This window comes from Pelmatolapia mariae, linkage group LG10_11, assembly GCF_036321145.2.
Source record: "Pelmatolapia mariae isolate MD_Pm_ZW linkage group LG10_11, Pm_UMD_F_2, whole genome shotgun sequence".
Classification (NCBI taxonomy): domain Eukaryota; kingdom Metazoa; phylum Chordata; class Actinopteri; order Cichliformes; family Cichlidae; genus Pelmatolapia; species Pelmatolapia mariae.
The window spans coordinates 13,365,379-13,386,441 of NC_086236.1; the positions used below are offsets into that span (position 1 = coordinate 13,365,379).

Sequence of the window (21,063 nt, forward strand, 5' to 3'; positions counted from 1 at the left end):
CTGAATATAACTTTTGTGTGTGATTACTGCCTACAAGTGTTTGTGTGTGTGTGTGTGCATGTGTGAATAGACTCACTCTGTACAAACAGCTATCTTGCTGTGCTGTTTGGTCATCCCACCAGACACAGGAAGTTGCAGTGTCCTGGACGTCATTGTTTTGTGGGACAGAGGTGTCTTTGTCTGGGCCGAGGTCGCAGAGCAGGTGCTCCCTCTCTGTTCCCTCAGTGTCTCTCGGTCACTCTGTCTGTTCTTTGTTTTTGTATCTGGCTTCCTCTCACTTTCCAAAAATCTCTAGCTGCATCCCCTTTGGAGGTTATGCACATATGAACATCATAAAGTGCAAATTTAAGTTTTTGTAAAGAACTTAAATTGAAGTATTTGCTTTAATGTCACGTTAGGTTCAATCTTTGGATTAGATATGTAATAAAAATATATTTAAAGTGGATCTGTTATGCTTTGAGTTTGTTTGATCTTGCACTCGTGAATGATATGTAAAGACCCGATCAGATGATCCCCTACGGGCAAGCACTTGGTGACAGCGGGATAACAAAACCCACCGTTTTAACAGGAAGAAACCTTCAGCCCAATCAGGTTCAGGGAGGGGCAGCAATCTGCCACGACCGGTTGGGGGTGATGGGAGGGAGACAGGACAAAAGACACACTGTGGAAGTGAGCCAGAACTAATGATTAAATGCAAAGTGAGTGAAAAAGGTGAGTGAAGAAGCCTATTATGGCACAACTAAGGGAGAATTCAGAGTCAACTGATCCAGGCCTAACTAAACGGACAAGTTTTTACATTTTTCGGACAACTGACATCCATACAACATTCCTACTTCTGAGAGTACTCCTTCTTCAAAATAGCCCAGTATAAAGGGAGAATAATACTAACAGATTGGACTGTTCCATCCATGCAGACCAGTGTTGATAATTCAGATGCATAATGTGCAAATAACATTATAACATTAGAAATTTTTTCTTGTGTGTGAATAGTTGTGCTGATTGGCTTGTAGTTACAGTTTTAGTGATGTTATTATTAATATATTATTTTACACCCCAGAGCCAAAGCTAAAAGTTCCAGTTTACCCACAGTTTTTATACAAGGTATTTTATCAAGTTATTATAAACTTAAACTGAAGAAAATCTAAATGCCTAATTCTGGCTTTTACCCCATATACCAGTTCTGATAATCTAGTGACATTTTTAATCTATGAGTTAAAACATATTTTAATAAAGGATTTTTGTATTGGATGTTAAATATCGCTATTTTTTTATACACTGTCCAATTTAGGATGTCCTGAATTGTAGGCTGGAGATTATCCCAACTTTTAATGGAGTGAGAAGCAAGGTAGACTATAGCAGGGCTAACACACAGAAAGAGACAACCATTCTCGCTCTCATTCACACCTACACCCAACTTAGACTTACCAGCTAACTTCACATGTATGTCTTTGAGTTGTGGGAGGAAGCCAGAGTACTGGGAAAAAATGAAATCATGCAAACTCCCCACAGAAAGAGACCCAGCTAACCAGTAGATTCAAACCCAGGACCCTCTTGCCCAGGACCTCCATGCTGCTTAGTCATGTCTGCAGCTTATATTGACTCAACACTCAATCCATGAGAACCATCCCTTGGTCCAGACACAGAAAGATTGTTAGCTCATCTTTGATTTTGTGGGTGGTGGTCCATATCCAGTCTTGTCCAGTCTAGTTGCTAGAGCGATTTGTCTCTAATACTCTCTTAAATAAATAAATTACATTGAAAGAGCAGATAGTGTAGTGGCTAGCTTTCAAAAAAAGCATTTATAAGACCAAAAGATGCACTCACAGAAATACATGCACTGGCTTCTGTTTTTTGGGGGAAAAACAGACCTTTTATCCCGTCAATTTTCCAAATAAGAAGTGTCACTAATGGTAGCTTTTAGGGCATACATTTGAATAACCTCACTAATATTGTCTAGTCCTTATCTTTTGATAAAAGCTTTATATCAGAGCAACAATGGCTAATTTATTACTAAAAACGTGTAACCTCACTTAAAACATGCTTCTATTTTCTGATCCTTTTTTTTTATAGTCATGTGCTTACTGAACAGCATTGTGTCTTACATCAGTTAGGAGATATATGCGTATATGGACCTCTTGTGTACAGGCCATCAGCAGTAAAAGAAAGAATGGAGCAGGCCCGAGAACAAGTAGGACGTATGCAGATGTAGAAGATGTATGCAACCATGGAAAAACCCAAATGTAGGAAAGAGGAACACTGAGAAAAGAACGAGAGAGCGAGATTAACACACTAATCCAATATCCTATGCTCCTGGAAGGAGGAGCAGCTGTTGAATGATGCCCCTTTTCCTCTTTTTTGACAAGCGCACACTCACGCGTGCAACAAGACACACATGCAGCATACTATAGATGGGGATTTAAATGATTCGTCTTGTAAGCTTTTCACTGAGCTCAACCACATCCTTGGCTAAGCCACAGACTCAAATACACAGCCACAAGAATAGTATTCATGGCCAGAGGGCTTCACAGGCCAGACCACCTCTCAGACACAAAATTTACAAGGTTTGCTTCTAATATTCATTTCTATGACTGCGCATGAACATGTGCACGTGTGTGAGTATATGGCTCAGCTAAGCTTGTTCCTGTAGTTCTTAGAGATTCCCTTTCTTGGAATCCATTACTCACATCACTTTTCACAATGGCTGGCAGGAAGCGTATCCAAAGGATTTTTAATTAATTTCCCCATCATCATGCTTTCAGAGGTTCTGTCCTCTGCGACCCATCAATTGGCTGCTGTATTCGATGTTGTATAGAGTAGGTTGAAAAAGAAATTCATAGCAAACTACTCCTTTACTTTAGGCCCTTAATGCAGTTTTTTGGTCTGGAGCATTCCCGTTTGTGTTAACAATGCCACAATGACATCCCAGCAAACTGGCCACAAGATCAAACTGTGCAATGCTTTGAAAACCAAAGAAAACCCAAGAACTACATCCCTGACTCCACAGGCCTCCATTAGCATGTTAAATATTAAAGTTTATAACAGTATGATCAGAAAAAAGACCAAGTTTGGCTTGTTTGGAAGGCTTGCTAGGAGAAAGCCTGTTCTCTTGAAAAAGAATATGGCAGCATGTTTTCGGTTTACAAAGTTGCATCTGAACAAACCATAAAACATCAGGAAGGAGGATCTTTGGAAAGAGCAAAAAGGAGATGTTTGCTCACAATGGACAGCACCATGTTTGAGGACAGCACAAAAACCTCCTACCAACTCTCTAGCAAGGTGGCGAAGGGCTCAGGATTTGGATTTGTTTTGTAGCCAAAGGAACTGGGCACTTTGTAATCATTGAGTCGACCTCTGTATACCATTCTAGAGCCAAATGTCCAGACCACAACTCTTAACAGAGCTGTGCACACAATGCCAAAAAAACCTCAATGAGCCCAAAAAAACACTGTAAACAACAACAACAACAACAACAACTAGTCTGATCATACAGAAATAGATGAATTCAAGTAATTTCTGCTAAAGATGGCCCCAGATCCTACTGAACCACAGGAGTGTACTTTGTTTTTCTTTCAAGACTGCATTTTTCAGCACTGTGGCCCACTGCATATTGATTTGTACCCATTTCTTTTAAAACAAATCTACTCATACACTTCCTAAATGGCTCAAGCACAAAGAAAACTTTGAAACACTTAAATTATCAAGAAAAGTGACAATGCCTACTTTTTTCCAGTTTCAGTAGTGAAAATGTCGACCTTGTTCCCGGCACCCCGTGATGGACACTCCCTCTCATTCACTGTGAAAGCCAGCTATCAGCTGTTAAGAAAAACTGATGGCAGGACTAACAGCAGGTTAAGATGAATAACTGTATCCAGCTTTAGCCTTCTGTTTGTGCATTCTCATTGACTGCTGTTTGTATACAGTGGTCACATGTTTATGCTATGTTAATATCATATTTGGCTTAAGCCTGTGTGATATCTGAAATGTTAGCAGAGGAGGCTTTCTCTGTATGTTGCATTTTACAAGTGAGAACCAGCTGCCGTGTCTATAGAGATGTGGAAACATTGTGGTACCACTGGGATTCTCCCTTTCCTTCCTACATTGCTGTGTGACAGGACTGTGCACTACTCTGAAAAGTAGCCTCATATTTTATCTTTTTTTGTTACTGATTTTTCAAACATATGCAATAAGTTGCAACAATGAGCTCATGTGAACGTAATTACTGTTAGAGTAACCATGCCATGTGGACATTAAACAGGCTTGACTAAGTATAGGCATTATTTATGCACACTAGTTGCATTTAACTAGGGGTGCTCTCCTCTGCTGTCTGTGGTGGAACTGCACTGGAAATTTGTAAGGAAGTCTGTGGGCCTTGTTGCTATTTTGCTGTGAGAATTGTGGAGTTTTAATCAGAATCAGAATCAGAAAGACTTTATTTATCCCCAAGGGGCAATTAACATACAACAGAGCAGCATAACGTTGAAGATAAGGACAATAAGAACAGGCAATAAGAGTGAGACAATAAATACACAGAATATACAGTTTTAAAATTACACAGTTTTAAAATTAAAGTGACTGAAAGATGAATAAATAACTCTAAGTGACTAAAAGTGAATAAAGTCTCGGTAGTATAAAAAGAATGTAGAGTAGTTTATGTTTCTGGTGTGGGAAATGGTCTTAGTGTGTGTGTCTATAGTGTGTATCCCAGACCCAACATTGCGAATTTGAGAAGCTGTTTCTTAACTTAATTGATTATGTGTCTCGTTTAGCTCATACCTCTATGGCTTTGGCGTATGATTAGATTTTCAAAACCCATTTCTTGAATGAACTTTAGGAAAAATGTACACTTAAATGAGCTTCTGGTACATTGTTCCTGTCTGGGGCTGAAGACTGATCAGAGAGAGATTCTCCAGAGATCAGGAGATTTTGATGAAAACCCCTCATCACGTGAGGTGGATAGTTACTGGTTACTTCTTTTATAAAGTCATTAAACTTATTATAATCTTTAATCAAATACAAAAGATAGCAATGTGTGCTAAAACCTGTGTAAATGCACTTTATGTAGTAGTTTCTTTCACAGCTGGTATTTATAGTTGGCAAGGTACTCTGTGCAGATCTGACTACAAGAGTCGACCCAGGTAGCTGATTTTAGTCAAAAGACAGATAAGCGTGCGGCAGAGGAGGCTTGTATTCTTACATTTGTGTTTCCTACAAAAATAAATCTGCACAATTGCAGGTTGTAAAATGCAAACTTTGCCTTTCAAGTTTTCATTACAATGAATTATTTGTTGTTTTTTTTTTTTTTTTAGCTTGCTATTAGTTAACTAAATGCAGCAGTGTATACCTACCATGCGTGCTAAATATTCAAAAGCAGTCTCCGTTCTTGGGCTAATCTAGCTAGTATATCTTTCTTCTAAAGTATTTCGTATGGAACAATTGGCCTGGCTTTAAAGATCTGTGACCTTCGACTGAGAATGCATGACAGGAACTTCACAGGAAGCGAAAAGGTCAGCCAACAGGAGCTCAAGAGTGCCAGCTGAGCTAAAAGGAAACATTAAACTGTGGTGAGACATGCCAAGATACTCCACCCTGAGGTCGAAAACATGCACACGCAAACACACACACATGCACTCTGCCTTGCACGAATGCACAAAACTCTCACATATCTGAGAAGACATGACTTGACCTCTTTATCTACAAGCGTGCCAGTGTGAGCGGTAGTGACTCTGCTTGTGTCTGAGGGGTTACCCTGGTGATTTTCCTTGTTGTTAATGAAATTAGTGAAACAGATGTATGGTAACAGGAAGGTGGGAGTGCATGTCAGGTAAAAACAGTGTTCACGGTTGACTGCAGGAGAAGACTTGACTGTGTTAGATTTACAGTGGGATAGTTTCACAAGAGTAGGGTCCTCTCCTTTCTTCTGCCAGAGAACACAGATGTGTTACTCCAGTAACTGGCATAACCGCCATTAGTTTTGTAATATAAAGCTGCTGTAAGTTTACCATCAGATATCCAGCATTCACAACTTAACTCTACAAGTCTGCTGGCCTGTGTGTAAGTGCAGACATTTCTCTAATAGCTGGAGGAATCTGTGTATGCTTGTGGCTCTGTCTGATGTGCAAACTGGACCTGGATACAGAAATTTAAAAGCTGAGCATGGACACTTTAGAAATATGTTCATTTGTTTTCATATACAAATCAAAACAGATTTTCTTAACTAACAAAAATTATTGCAGACTAAAGAAATAAAGAAGCACACTAGTACACATATTTAATATATGTTAGTGCAAACCTAAAAATCAAACAATCAAACGTACCACTTCTGATCAGAGTACCAGTACAGTTCAGGGACCTGACATCCAAGGGCCAGTGCAGACACTGAGGTGTCTTCCTGTGTCCTCTTCTCCTGAGTCAACTAACTTCACTGTGGACCATGAAGCAAGCAAGCACTCGCACACACTTACATACATAATTCCTAATTAATTAATGCCCGTATGTGCACAACATGCACTGAAAAACATGGTCAAATGGTATAAACACCACAGAAAAAATACACACAGAGGCCACACACACAGACATTGTGATTGACTTCCTGTGAAGTCATGCTTGTTACATAAGAGTGCGTTTGGCTCCTTTTGTGTTTGTCCTGACATAGCAGATACTGCAAACACAAAAGGACAAGCAGACACATGAATAAAGCAGACTGAACCGTGTGTAGCACAATAGGTAACGAAAAGCCACAGATGCACGGACGTATACGCAGGTGAATCACGTTTTTGATTTTTGATTTGTTTTATCAAACATTATGTTGATTAGATAGATTTTTTTTAAATATACATTTGATTTCTTGATTTTAATAGAGGCAGCAAGACAAATTTCCCACTGGGACAATAAAGTCCTACGTTCGTATTCCATCTTTGAAATTCAAGTTTTGTTTGAAAAGAGTCAGTTTTGTGACTTTTAGCTTTACTCAAGGAAAACTTCCAAATATCTGCTGGTTAAAATTGTGATCACTGCTTGCTATTTGACTTACATTTAGAATGGCAGGTTTACCTCTTTCACTAACAAGGAAATTAATGAGCAAAATAGCCGAGGAAGCTAAATTACTCCTTCTGGTTTTGCAATAAGCCAAATGTCAAACATTTCCCTGGAAATAGTCACTGAATTTGTTTCTTTTAAACTTAAAAAAAAAAAAAAAATCGAATGAGGCAACAATCCTACTTTTTTTTTTACTGTTGCAAAAGTTGTGAGACCCATGAGTCTATAGAGGATAGAATGTCAGCTCTATCTCAGAACAAGCAGAGGTCAGGATGAGGACGGTTTTGTTTGTAATCTGTTGAATATCATACAGGAGAAAAGTCAGTGCAACAGCTTCACTTAAGAGGAGAGAAAAAACAAAAACAAGATTAGGAAAGGAACATCGATAGGAACACTTGGACTGAGAGGAGTAGAGGGAGTGATATGGGAGCAAAGATAAGAATCAAAACAGTGTTTTGCAATACTGTTGTACATCATGCATGCAAGTACGCACACATCCGTTCTTGTGCACGTGTGTGTGTGCATGTGGGTTTGTGTGCGCACGCATGTTGTTTGTTTGTGACTCAAGCCAGCAAATAAATGTATAAAATGTTATTGTGGTGGGGCTGGCCCTTCTCCAGAGGAAGTGCTTGTCTTTGACAATGCTCTCACCAGGAATGCACTGCAGGCGTCCGCCAAGTGGGCGTGTCGCTGCTCCGGGGTTGGAAGCCAAGTTTGGTCGGTTCAGTTTTGGCCCCTCCGACACCTCGGGGGACCGTCTCGCTCTGCTGTTGTTCAGAAAGAGGGAAAAGAGAGCGAAAGAGGGGAGAGAAGGAGAGGGTTTGTGTGTTCCTGTAAGCTTAGTTTGTATAAATCTGAATGTGTGTGTATGTGTTTTCCCTTTGAGAGGAGGATCTGAAAGGAATGCAACTGTTCCTTTACACATGTCCACCCCCCCTCAGGCAGCCGCAGGGCCTGTTGAAAACAGGCACGCACCCATGACAAACACACACAGACACACACACACACACGGAGGTTGAGGAGTGGAAGGAAGTATCAAACTACACCGGCAGAATACTTATCAAGACAGAGGAGCAAAGCTGCCCATTAAGATTCCAGACTTTCACTCCTTAACTTCTGCAATAAGAAAATAATAGGATCACAGTACAGACCAGTCTAGAATAGAATAGAAAGGAATCGAATAGAAAAAAGGAAATAGGGTCGAACAAAAAACATGAACTTGTCCTTCTCTGTAGTAAATCATATAATCAGTATGCTGTGTTAAAGTCAGAGTCCAGTGATGGGACTAAACTTCTCAAACGCCATGCAACATCACGTGGTATAGCCTCACAAGTGCAAAAAAAAATAAAAAAATGCATGTGACCAAGTGAAGCGCAGGCCACGTGAAATTCGGTTAAAACCGTTTGCTCGGTGGGTTTAATTTGTTTTTCTTTTTATGTGCTGCCCCTTTCGTTGACGCTTGTGAAAGCTGAAATAAAACCCTCCCCTTGGGTTCAGGGTTAGTATAATGGGAGAAGGCTGTACCAGAAAGCAGTAAAGAGGTCGGTGTGGCGGAGGCCTTGGTGTGCTTTAGAGTGGCAGTGCCTGGTGATAAGAGGCTGCAGCCTGGTTGGCCTCTCTGAGGGGAAGTGATGCAAGACAGTAGCTCTTTGTTTAGTGGCATTACTTGGTCCCGTGCCAGTGGTCCCACTGAATGAAACGGGCCGGTTGGCTTGTTTGCTGGCTGGGTAACTGGCTTCATGGTGGACAGGCTGACTGCCTGGTTGACTTGCTGGTAGGCAGGCAACTGTGGCATTAAAAATTGTGGCTAATCTCTCTTTTCTCTTCTTCTTTCTGGCTGTTTTTTTCTGTCATTGGCCTATTTTGGGCCCATAAGAACACTTAAGTCACAAATTTGGAAATTTTTGATTATTTTATTTTATGTTTTTGGCATGCTAGTGAAAGTGAAACTATCTAGATTTATGACAATACTTGTCAAGTTGGAAGCGCTCAACAAAAATATAGCTTTTATTTATTGCAATGTTTATAATATATTTATCGCAGCAATTATTGACTGTTTTGGTCAAGCTTCCCAGATTCCTAAACAACCTTTTCTCCCTGTTCTCCTCCTCCGTCTCTCCCACCAGCTCCCAGTTCTCTCTTCTATGCTATCCCTGCTACTTCCCAAGTGCTGAAATGTGTATTTTTCTTCAAGCCACACTTAAGCTAATTTTACTGTCAAATTCCACAAAGGAAAGAAGAGAGAAGGACCGGAGGGGACAGAGGAAGAGATACTGTCCATGTTTGATAGGGGACAAAAATGCACTTACCATGTATGCAAGTTATATATGAACATGCATATGTAGCCACTGTCTTAATTCATCCATAGCATAAAGATAATGTTGATTTATAATGTAAATAAACCTGGTAAATAAATGATTGAGGTAAGGAGAAGACTAAGGCCTCTGTGTGCACGGGTAAAGAGAGTCTACCTTAATTTAATCCTAATTAATTAAATATACATACATGTCACACACATTTTTCACATGTTTTCCCTTTTTTGTATTTTTGTATGTATAAAACAGAGAATGAGAGGAGTGAAGAAATGGGCTGCACAGAAGAGGAAGAGAGGGAAGTGTGTAACTGTGTGTGTGTATCTAGGGGTTGTCAGTGGTGCGCGGGGGTCTGCTTGAGCGCTACACCAGATGTGAAAATGGCTTTTGCAATATGTCATCTAAACAGCAAACTGCAGGGGATTTACTTGAGGTAACTTGAAGCACATAAGTGCGGGAGAGTCGAAATTACAGCTAGCTTCTTGAAAATCTCAAACAGATTCGGAGACCAGCTGAGGGGAAACATCATTCATAGCAGGAAACTGGCATGTGGTTTTCCCCACGGCCTTAAATAATTAGTCTAACATATGTTACCTAAATGCAGATTCACACTGGAAAGAAAACAAAAAAAAAGTTGGTTTATCCCTTTAAGTGGTATCTCAGGTCACATCAGTGAATGCTGATACAATGACTTAGCAAGTTCTGCCGGTTGTGAAATGCAGCAGATAAGAAGACAAATGTGGGATGGTTCAAGTCAGATTATACCGCCTGGATGTCACACCTGATGATCCCTTTGTCCTGTGTTATTGCAGTGCAACTTCTGCTTTCAGTGACGCTGTAAACCAGCGCACACACTTGATCACGTGACTAGCTGGAACAAAGTCCCTGGCAGCCTGAGGGCCGCTAGCACATTTTTACAATATACATAGATAAAAATCCCTCTGTTTCCCCGTATTCTCCTTTTATATAATAACAAGAATTGCACTTGGTTATGAAATCTATTCTATGTGTTATTACATTATTTTGATTAGCCTGCTTGTGTGAGAAACGACCCACACAACAGAACTACTACAACATGAGTGTGCTGGGTGTGACGACCTTATTCTTGCGACTGAACAATTACATTGCAAATGAAGCAGAACAAGAGGACCTGAATCTTGTACTAGTTTCTCTCACTTGCACAACTTAGCAACTTTAAAAAAAAGCACTGTAAACATTCAAAAACTTTGAAATATTAGTTTCAACCAGTTTCTGGCTGCTGTCCTTGCATTGTCTTCTGCGGTAAACCCAACCTTTTTGTAGCACAGCAAGCCAAACCACAGCACAAATAATTATTTGCATGCACAGTTTCCGACCCGGGACGGGTTCTTCACTGAATCTAGGCTGTGTCATAGTACTAGCTGATAATAAATGCTTTCTTTTCCAATTGCCTGTGCTGAAGCTTCCTGTGTTGATGATATGTATGTGGCCTGATAGGGTGGAGATGACAATGTAGGTGTGGAGGAAGTCAAATGCAGGTGTTTGCATGTGCATGTGTGCGTGTGTGTGTGTATGTGTGCTGTCCCAGGTGGGTGCTGACAGACCGGCAGGTAAACAGGCAGGTTGGTCTCTGATCTCACCTGTTGGAGCAGACACAGCAGCGCCTGCAGGGCTTTCACAGCGGAAACATCTTCTTTATGTGATGCTGGAAGGCCAGGCTCTTCTCTTCTCTTCTCTTCTCTTCTCTTCTCTTCTCTTCTCTTCTCTTCTCTTCTCTTCTCTTCTCTTCTCTTCTCTTCTCTTCTCTTCCTAACAAACTCTGTTGTAACTCATTCACTTTCCTCTCCCAGGTGCATCCAGGTGAACACCCAGTACACGAGTACACGCGCGGGAGGTGGAGGGGTTGGGAGCTGGGGGGTTGCGTAAAGGGAGGAAGAACACCAAAAGGTAAGAGCAGCACAGGTGTGCTGGGGGAGGGGGTTGGGGGATGACAACAATGTGTGTGTAGGTGTGTGTGACAGGAAGAAGCCGTATGTGCTCTGGCTTTATAAGGTGGCGCTTTTGAGAGAAAGGAATGTTACACATCCAGATTATAACAGACCACCCCTTCAAACTAAAAGGAAGTGAGTTTAACCTACAAGTCAAACACACACTTAAACCTACACACACACACACACACACACACACACACTGCAGTCATCAAGCTCTGATATGAATTAAGCATCCTGACTAGTTCCTGTCTCATGTTACGTCGTCCTGAGGGGTCTGCGGATTATTTCCTGTTCCTTATGTAATGTTTTCTTTCTGTTTAAGGTCATACAGATTTGTTTGGCCTTTGCTGCTCTACCAGTGTTTTATAGAGAGCGACCTATTCAGACACAGGAAGGGAGACCTCGGGAATTTGAACTGTTGAAATAAAGAGACTAAAGCGCCTAGCTGGTCTTTTACAGACTGCATAATGTTAAAGAAAATCTTCAAATTCAGCTTATAAGTGAGCAGTTGCTATTGTAAGGAGTTAAAAAAAAACCCCACATACAAACATCTCCTGTTTAGATATGTGCATGTGATTATGCAGGTGTCTGTATTCACCATACTGTTCGGTAGCAGATGCTTTCTGGTTTCATTTGTAGTCCACTTGTAGCTTGAGTTCTATTGAACTCGTGTATGTATGTCAAGAGCAAAAAAACACCCAAAAAACAAACTGTATTTGTTGAAAATCATTGATTTCCAGATTGAGGGTTTCATTAACTTTTAAAATAACACCTTAGGTTTGTAAACAGTGACTGGTGGATGGAAATCTTGACCTACAGAAGCATATCAACCTTTTGGGATCTACATATGCAGCGCTACTGTGAGTAATGGGGTTGGTGCCCAAGAGGAGGATGCTAGGGATAGGGTCAGATCGAGGCAGATGATCCGCTGTGGCGACCCCTAAAGGGAGCAGCCAAAAAGAAGAAGATGATTAACTTTGAGTAGCAAAAACTTTGGGTCAGAAATGAAGCAGGATATAATATATTTTTTACATTGAAGTAGTGATTCAAACTGTGGGGCAGACCCCATTAGAGGTGCATAGAGCCACTGAAGGGGGTGGGGGTGATGAAATAATAATTTGTTGGCGCTGCTATCTTTATGTCATTATAAGTCAACTTTTTTAGTGGTAATAATTCATATTAGTATAAATCCTCTGGGTTTATGAACGTTATGATGGCACGGTGTATAAGTGTGTGTCTGTGATATGTAGTTGAAACAGTAACGACACAAACAGCTCGGTATATTTAACAATATATATTTCCATTGTCAATGTACATTCCATTTCGACATAAGCTTTCTTCACAAACAAAAAGTTGGCATCTAAATAAATACTATATAAAATAGAACTTCAAAATAAATATATCTATAAAGGGAACCTTTTATATGAGATTTTTGTCTTTTTGTTATATCTACACAAAACAAAAGCACAGATCTTGTTTCTCAATACCCAACAATGACATTGTAAAGGTATAAAGGAATGGAGTAGCATCACCCAACTGTTTGAGACCTTTCCTCTTGTTTGGGTTTAAATTAAAAAAAAAGAAAAAAGAAAAAAGAAAAAAAGAAAACCGTGTTCACAAATGAATGACACACAGGGGGATTGGTGTGTAAAAGTCACAGCGTAATGAAAAGGTTTTAATGTTTGAGCTGTTGGATGATTATTCCACACCTTAAACAGGATAGCGAGCACGTGATTGTATAAAGCTAACATGAAGTTAGGAACACTGCTTTTGCAGTGACGGAGCTGAGTAACAGCAAAAAAAAAGAAAAAGAAAAAAGGCAGCAACTGTTGGAAATAGATGTCCTCTGGTGAGAAGAGATGGCGCAGAACACAACTGGAGAGGAAAAACCAAGTTGAGAGGGAAAGAGAGACAGACATGTCTTTCCATGTCTCTGTGGTATGACAAGTTTATGCACAGCAGCTGTGTTTGTCAATCATGGAAGGTCAGGGATGTTTGTTGGGCGATTTCTCGGGGCAGGAAAGAGGGAAGCGAGGAAGAAAGAAAAGCAAGAAGAGAAAAAGAGGGAGCTGAAACACCGAGGAGTAACGGCAGGAAATGGGCTGATGGGGGTAGATTGTGCTCCCTGTGTGGATTCAATGAGTCCACAGTCTTTAGGACTCGGAGAGGAACCAGGGAATTAGCTTAGCCTCTCGACTGCTAATGAGCCATGGATAGCATAAACAGCAGGAGTTTTTTTCTGCTTCTTCTCCTTTTTTTTTCTTCTTTAATTTATTGCCGGGCACACTTTTCTAAATCAAGTGCTAGTAATAGAAACGTCTGCTATTTCTGTTACCCCTTTCCCCAACCTTCTTCTTGAAACTCTCCTTTTTCCTTTTCCTCACAACCACAAAAACATCGTATTCTTACCCTCAAAATATATATCTAATATATTCTCTATATATTTTGTACTGAATCGTAGTTATAATGTACCATGCAATCTTTCAAGGACATTTAAAAGTGTCTTCTAAAGAACACAAATGTTGTGAAACTATTTACAGCAAATAACATTTCACCTGCATAGCTCTAGTACTAAATATATTGTCAAAAGATTTGTGATTTTTGCTGCCCACCTAGAGATGACCAGGCCTTTGCCTGGTCCCGCGACCAATCCCATTTTGGCACCTTTTCTCTCAGGCTGAATTGCTAGGTTTTGAAAATATTGCCTCATACATTCAAGACTAAGGACCATGTGTGTTTTTTCCCTCCCTTCCCCCCGTCTGATAGCTTTGTGCAACGAGACAAGTACAAGTAAAAGAAAAGTTAGGGACCCTAATGAAAGTCACAGGTCCGACGTGAAGCAGAGGTGTGTGTTATGGAGTCGCAAAGACAGTACACTTTTATGCCAAACGGAAACGGCCATCTGTATTAAAGGGCAGCCCACCTTTAATAATGACCAGCTGCCATCAACACCACGTGGCGAGACTGGCGTGACTGTGATCATTCTGACAGGAAAAGCATGCTACTGTATAACAGCTTCCTTTGGCAAAGTCCTAAAAATGTCACGCAAGCCACAAAAATAGACTTTAAGAATTAAAAAAAGAGGCTATTCAACGTATGCAGCTACACGGCATAATGATTTAAATGTGATGAAGACGCTCTGTGTGGGGGGGCAGTGGGGTGGGGACTAAATGTAGTGCACACCAACGTAATGTGAGATAGCTGAGGTGGTTAATACTGTGCTTTAGTACATCCTTTAAGGGGTTTGCGTCTTCCTAAAAAGGTTGTGCAAATGGCAGGTTTACTCTACAAAGGCTGACTGCAGACATACACAACAGCGACTTTGCTCTGCCTTCTCTTCCCCCTCTTTGCTCTCTATCACTTGCACCCCCTCTCGTCTGGAAACACTTTTTTTCTGGCCAGTTTGTCTCTAGCTTAGCTTACTCATTTTAAATTATTCACTCTTGCCTTTTTGCCCCTAAATATTTCTTTGCCTTTTTGTTTTTTTGTGCAAAGAGGAAGTAGACCAGGCTCTTAGGCAGTTTAGTAATCAACATGCGGTGTAGGCCAAGTTCTAGAGAGGATTACTGTAACTGTCCCTGAGAAGGTTGAGTGTACTTTACTTTTTTTTTTTCTTTAAACACATTTCTCTACTACAAATTGACTTCTAGTACAGTGGGTAACCATTAGACTAAAGCATGCAAGTCATGACATGCATTATGTCAAAGGTGACTGGTGAACAGCATTCAAAATATTTGAGAATGTCTAGGCTTCACCACTTCGTAGTGGAAAACACATTGTAAGGTGATCATCTCAACTGCTTATGCACAATACATGGTGAGAGTTAAGGGGAATTGCTATTACTTTAAAGTCTAGAAAGGTTTGTTTTTACAGCTCCACTCTGGACATAAAAACTCAATGGAGATCAAATGTCAGCAATACCAAGGTAGCATCTTTCAGGTGTAAGAGAACAAGGGGAAACGCTAAAAGATTGGTAGCCACGATAACCTTGGAGCGAGTGAGTAGTTAAAAGTGTTAGTTTCACTCTTGCAACGGCCTGTCATTGAAACCACGCTATAGATAATCACTTGTTTTCATGTTTAACGCTGGGCTGTGCTTTTGGGTTGGGGTGGGGAGTGGGGGGTGGGGCCTAAGTATAGATATTAACCATCCATCAATAATTTCTATGTATTCTGTGGATCAGCAACCAGCTTCTGTTTAGTAAGCATTACAAAATTAGCTGAGAAATATTGAGCAGCAGAGAGGTACAATGACTTTGTGCCTACGGCCATCTTCGCAAAACACAAATACCAGTCCCACAAGCTTGTCTCTTGTTCTTTTGTCACTCTTACAAAGAAGAACAAAAACATCTCAGAGGGCCTGTTGGCTATTCCTACTTGCCATCTCCCTCATATAAGGCCCATTTTTGATCATACACCCTATTAAACATCTTTGTACCTTTGTTTTACATAAGTCATCTTCCAGCAGTTTAACGGGATAGTTTAATGGGTTGGTGTTGGATTGTCCTATCCATAGAGAGCAAACAAGTATGGTATAGTCCAGTCCAGTTTTTTTTTTTTTAGCAAGGTCACCACCACACAGTTTGGTCCACTATCATGATCCCTGCTGCTGCTTCTCCAGAGTGCCAGATTTTGCTTCTGTGGCTCCACTTTTACACACGGGGACACTCACGCCGCTCTGTGAGTTTTTACAGCGGCAGCCAGGCCTGCTAATATTGTCATAACATTTCTGTCCCAGTTTGGCTAGGCCCATTGCTGGTAGATAGCAGACCAGGCAAGGCAGGACGAAAGAAAGGGCAGCCATGAAGGACCAGCGTGCGCAACAGTTGGCCTGCGAGCACGAGCAGGGCTTGTCGGCACAGGAGCCCTCATCATCCTCGTCTTCGGTGCAGTGGTAGAAGATCCCTTTGACCAGGCACATGCAGGTGGCGGTATCTACCATGCTCTGAGCAGAGCACAGGCACTCCTGGTTGCAGACCCAGCAAGAAGGAAGGGTTCGGGGAAGTGTGCATTCTGTGCACCTGCACTTCCCGCAGTGCTCGCAAAGAAGGAGGTGCTTCTTCTCGGTCGGAGAGGAAGGAATCACCGCCAACCCTTGCTGACCTCCAACGGAGCATACACCTCCCACAGGCATCTTTGCGGACTTGAGGTCAAAGGATTTAGAGGAGGAGGAGCAGGACGAAGCAGAGGAGGAAGAAGTGAGGACCTTAGATTCTGAGGAACTGAAGCAGCCTGGAGTTCGGGTAGTGATTGTATTGATGGGGCCGGGTTGAGGGTGCAATTTAGGGTGGTGGTCCACTGTTGGAGTGGGCGCAGCGTGTTCCAGCAGCCTCTGGTCAGATGAGGTACTGCTGCTGCTGCTGATAGAGCTGGGCCTTCCACTGAAGGAAATCCAAGGGTGGGTGGTGGTGTCCTGATGAAGGTGGGGCTCGCACCTGCTATGCTGCGGAGGTTGGTGTTGGTGATTGTGATGATGGTTGTGGTTTGCACCAAGAAAGGCTTCTTGATTCTGACCTAGCCAGGTGATTCTTGGGTTCAAAGATTTCTGGCTGGGAGGCTGCTGAGAAACAATAGCGGGGCTGTCAATGTAGTCGTTCTCCACGTGTGATGACTTTATCTGGTCGATGGGGTAAATAGTGACAGGGTGCTGAAGACGACCGTAGGGGACACGACTGTCCAGCAGGGGTTGGGATATGAGGGAGGAGGACACTCCGGGGATGTGGTGGGGAACCCTGGACTCCATATGTAGGCCGGTGCCTCGACTTCACTCTAAAGCAGCATTTAGCAATACTGCAGAAACAGATACAAAAGAGACATTTAAGACTAATCTCATCTTAAAATATTAAAAAATGGTAATAAACTAGAGAATTAAAGATGGTTAGATGTCAGATCAACACCTCTAACAGCATGCGAATGTGACATTTGATATTAGTAGTTCACTTCACAGAAAACAAATACTGAATCTTTAAAACAAGTCTCTCCATAGAAATCTTTTTTTTTTCTCCAGACCGGATCTTTGCAATTATTTGAATGTAGAGTTTCCAAACCATGGTGATTTTTAGACTGAATACCGACAGGGTATTCAGTCTAAGCCTCCTCCATTCTAACTTTGACATTAGAACAATAGAAGTTGGGCTCTCACTGCCTCCCCTCCAAAGAGCAGGGAGCACCAGAGAGCAGGGTTTGCATGCAAAAGACTCAAAGATGCAAAACAAGGCAAAGTAACAAGAAGGTTGCCAGAAAAGAGACTTCAACGGCGACTAAATGAATGCAAGAAGCAAAGGAAATTAGGTCTTTGTATAGAATCACAGCTATTTCATGTAATACAAGTTGACCTAATGTTGTATTTTTATATTAGATCTGTCAGTGTGCAAACTGCATAAACACGAATCTGAATCAGAGATCAGACCCTGGGATTTGTGAATGGGGCTGATTTTATGAACTGCAGTTTTTTGTGAATGGGCTGCTGGCTGCACTCGGTGTTGCAAGCATGAATCAAGACGCTCCAGTCATGGTGAGGCTGAAAGAAATCGGTTTCATCCGTTTCATCAATGAGCGCTCGGCAGATTTATTTTATCCGTTTTATTTACATATATATTGACGAAAAGCAGCTCACCGACCTACTGTCTACAGTATTCATTTGGGTTACCTTATAGCAAAATATACCGACGAAAAAATCAGGTTGTTCAGACCATAAGATCATTTTCGTTTGATTATGCTCGCCTTGTGATTTATTGGGCTTGCGCACATCACCCTGCAAATATATACATCTGTATTATTTTTTCGCAAATGTATCAGTGGTAGACATAGCTTTGCTTGACCGTCAGCTGTCAGTGTTATTCTCTCATTCCTCATATTTTCAGAAGCCCGGTTGAGAAACCTGTTGCGACATAGCTGGCACCGACACAGGCGCTTGTGATCGTCAAATCTAGACTATTATAAGCTCCAAGCCGGAACTATGCGTGTGCAAGCGCGAATGTGTGCGTGTGTGTGTCTGTGTGTGTGCGCGTCCCTCCCTACATGTCAGTGACTGAGTCATAAAAACCGGAGGCGGCAGCTCGACTTACACAAATAGCATGTTTATATAGGCGTTATAAGCAGGTATTCAAACAGTTTTTGTAAAATGTCAAAAAACACACAAGCTTAATAAAGGAAATGGTACATTGCGTGCCACCAGACACGGGAATGTAGAGTCGTTTTGATAGGCGGCTGTTCGGTGCGTAGCTGTATGTGTAAAGCTGGACATTATACGTCCACGGCATTCAAAAAACCAAAAAGCAAAAAACAAAAACAAAAAAATGCATTGTAGAAAATTAATACAAGATTTGTCGGCAGCCAGTGGGCTAAAACGAAAAAACTAATGGCATAAACACCTGACACCATCGATGGCGTGCCAGCCAGGCAGCCGCTGCAGAGCGAGAAGGACACACGCAACCGAACCGCCCGAGAGATAAACGTACCTACAGGCTTTGGAGAGAAGGGCGAATCACGCAGAGATTGAAGTGTGGGTCTGCCCCGCTGCTTTTTATTGTGCCTTTGAAAAAAAATAAAGACAAGAAAAAAGGGGGGAAATGTACATCGCGATGCGACAGCTGCTGAAATGCGTATTTGCTGTAAAAAAAAAAAAAAAAAGAAAGAAAGAAAGAAAGAAAGAAAGAAAGAAAGAAAAGAAAAAAGAAAGAAAAAAGCGGCGGTTCGGACTACGCGTCGTTCTCCATCTCTGATACCTTCACCTTGCTTTTGGTCTGAAGTCGGTGGTTAAATATTGACCTAAACTGCAAACCCTCGGAAACAGCTTGTTGCAAAATAGAGTTTGCAGGAGCGTTTTAGTGCACGCGATTGAGTAGACTGAGAGGACCAGTCAAGTGAAGGCAACACTGAACAGTACCGAACAGTTTCTCTTTACAGTGACACACTTACTAGTTACAAACATCTAGAGAGGAAAGAAGGGAAAAACACGAGAGGTGATCACTTACTGCTGTTTCAGGATACAATTTTCATCTCTCCGCTGCGCGCGACGTTTACGCACAGGCTTTAGTCCAAGGCAGCGAGTAGCTCCAGGAATAATGGATAAAGATAAGTCCAAACTTTACAGGGTAATAAAACAAGGTATGCGGACGGCGAACTGGTGCCCCGCACTATTCTCCACTCGCTGGTGCATAAAAGACGACTGCGGTTGTGGACTCAGAGCTTTGGATATGATGTTGCAACCACCGAGGGGGAGGGAAGTGAGTTTTTATGAATGGGAGGGTAGAGGAAAGGAAAGGGACGGCACTGCGCAGATGCCTCGTCTTTTTTTCTCTGTTTTTTTGTGAATGGCAGGGCCGCGCGACTGGGGAGGGCTGAAATGCGGATGTTACATTTTTATGAATGGGGAGGACTCCGAATAGCATTGCGCAGGCGCCATACCTACGTTTTTATGAATGGGAAGAAATAGCGAATGAGGCGTGTGTGTAAGAAAAAGGAGGGGGCGAGGAAATGAGAAGGAGGTGGGGTTTTTTTTTTTGGTCACAAGGGCAATGTCAGGCCTGATTTACATAAAGAGTGGGCTCTGATGCCCCCCCCCCCCACCCTTTTATCCCCCTAATTTATTTATATACGAAGCCAGCGATGCTACATGTTATTATGATTATAATATGGTAACAGAAAGGCGATAGAGCGGAATGTGAATGGGCCAAATCTGCAATGAATTAATTTTTTTTTTCATTGCTGGCAGATATGATCTCTGGCATTGATTCTGACGAATGGATGGCGACCTGTGTCTAATGGAAAACATGCAGATGCAGAAAAACAATACATAGCAGAATCTGCGAGAATATAAAACGTTTAATAAATCTAGTGGACGTCTGAGCTTTATTTTTTACCTCATTCAGCGGATTCTCAACGAGGATATCAAGATACCGGAGGTCACATGCCTCTGCTCGATTAGACTTAATAATAGCCGCTCCCCTTGTGTTCCTGTTCAAGCTAAAGACATTTATTGCGAACAAGGACGTGCCCTTCCTTCCTCGGCAACAATGTGAGGTATGACTACAGCCTCTATGGCAATGTTAAAAAAAAAGAAAGAAAAAAGGAGAAGATGAGGAGGAGAAGGAGGAGGGGTAGTAGAACGGCGGGGGGTTTAACGCCTACTCTGAAACACAAACCAGCATGAGGGCAGGCAGGATTCACAAAAGGACAGGATGTTGTTGATTTGTACCGAAACCACACGGAGGAAATGAGTGCGAATTTCCTTTCTCACTGACATCCTAGTGTGTGTGTGTGTGTGTGTGTGTGTGTGTGTGTTTCCCTGCAAACTCCCCACCACTATCCTACCTCCCCTTCCTCAGCTTGGGGCTTTTAACCAGTCAAAGGTTAACAGTTGCCCTATTATCCATTTGCACTCATCACCATGGAAACCACTACATCTCCAAATTGGGATTATTGTTTTGAAGAAAAAGGAGGAAGAAAAAAGAAAGAAAGGGAATTAAGTCAGCATTAAATTTTTGAATATGTGTTTGGATGGACTGGCGTATTACTGTGATATGTCGGTAAAACATGTATTGAAAAGAATTTGAATTTAGTCAGAAGTGTTTCAAATGGTCAGGTATGGCAGTAGGAGACATACGAAAACAATCACACCTGCAAAGAATAGCTTGTTAGTTATTTTACATTGCATAAATGACTAAGTTTAAGAGAACTTTTGTAGTTTTATGTAGTCTCTTGTTTTGCTCTGGTGGGAGTCATTTTATGAGATCAACATACTTG

General features: G+C 41.6%; 1 protein-coding gene across 1 annotated transcript; it reads right to left on the minus strand.

Annotated features, from left to right (window-relative positions):
* Positions 1-12,622: 12,622 nt before the first annotated feature.
* spry4 (sprouty homolog 4 (Drosophila)) lies at positions 12,623-19,524 on the minus strand. Its single transcript, XM_063487858.1, has 2 exons — positions 19,293-19,524; positions 12,623-17,106 (listed from the first exon to the last, which is right to left on the minus strand). The coding sequence occupies exon 2, from the start codon at positions 17,057-17,059 to the stop codon at positions 15,911-15,913; it is 1,149 nt and encodes a 382-aa protein (XP_063343928.1). The 5' UTR covers positions 17,060-17,106; positions 19,293-19,524; the 3' UTR covers positions 12,623-15,910.
* Between the last annotated feature and the right edge of the window lie 1,539 nt (positions 19,525-21,063).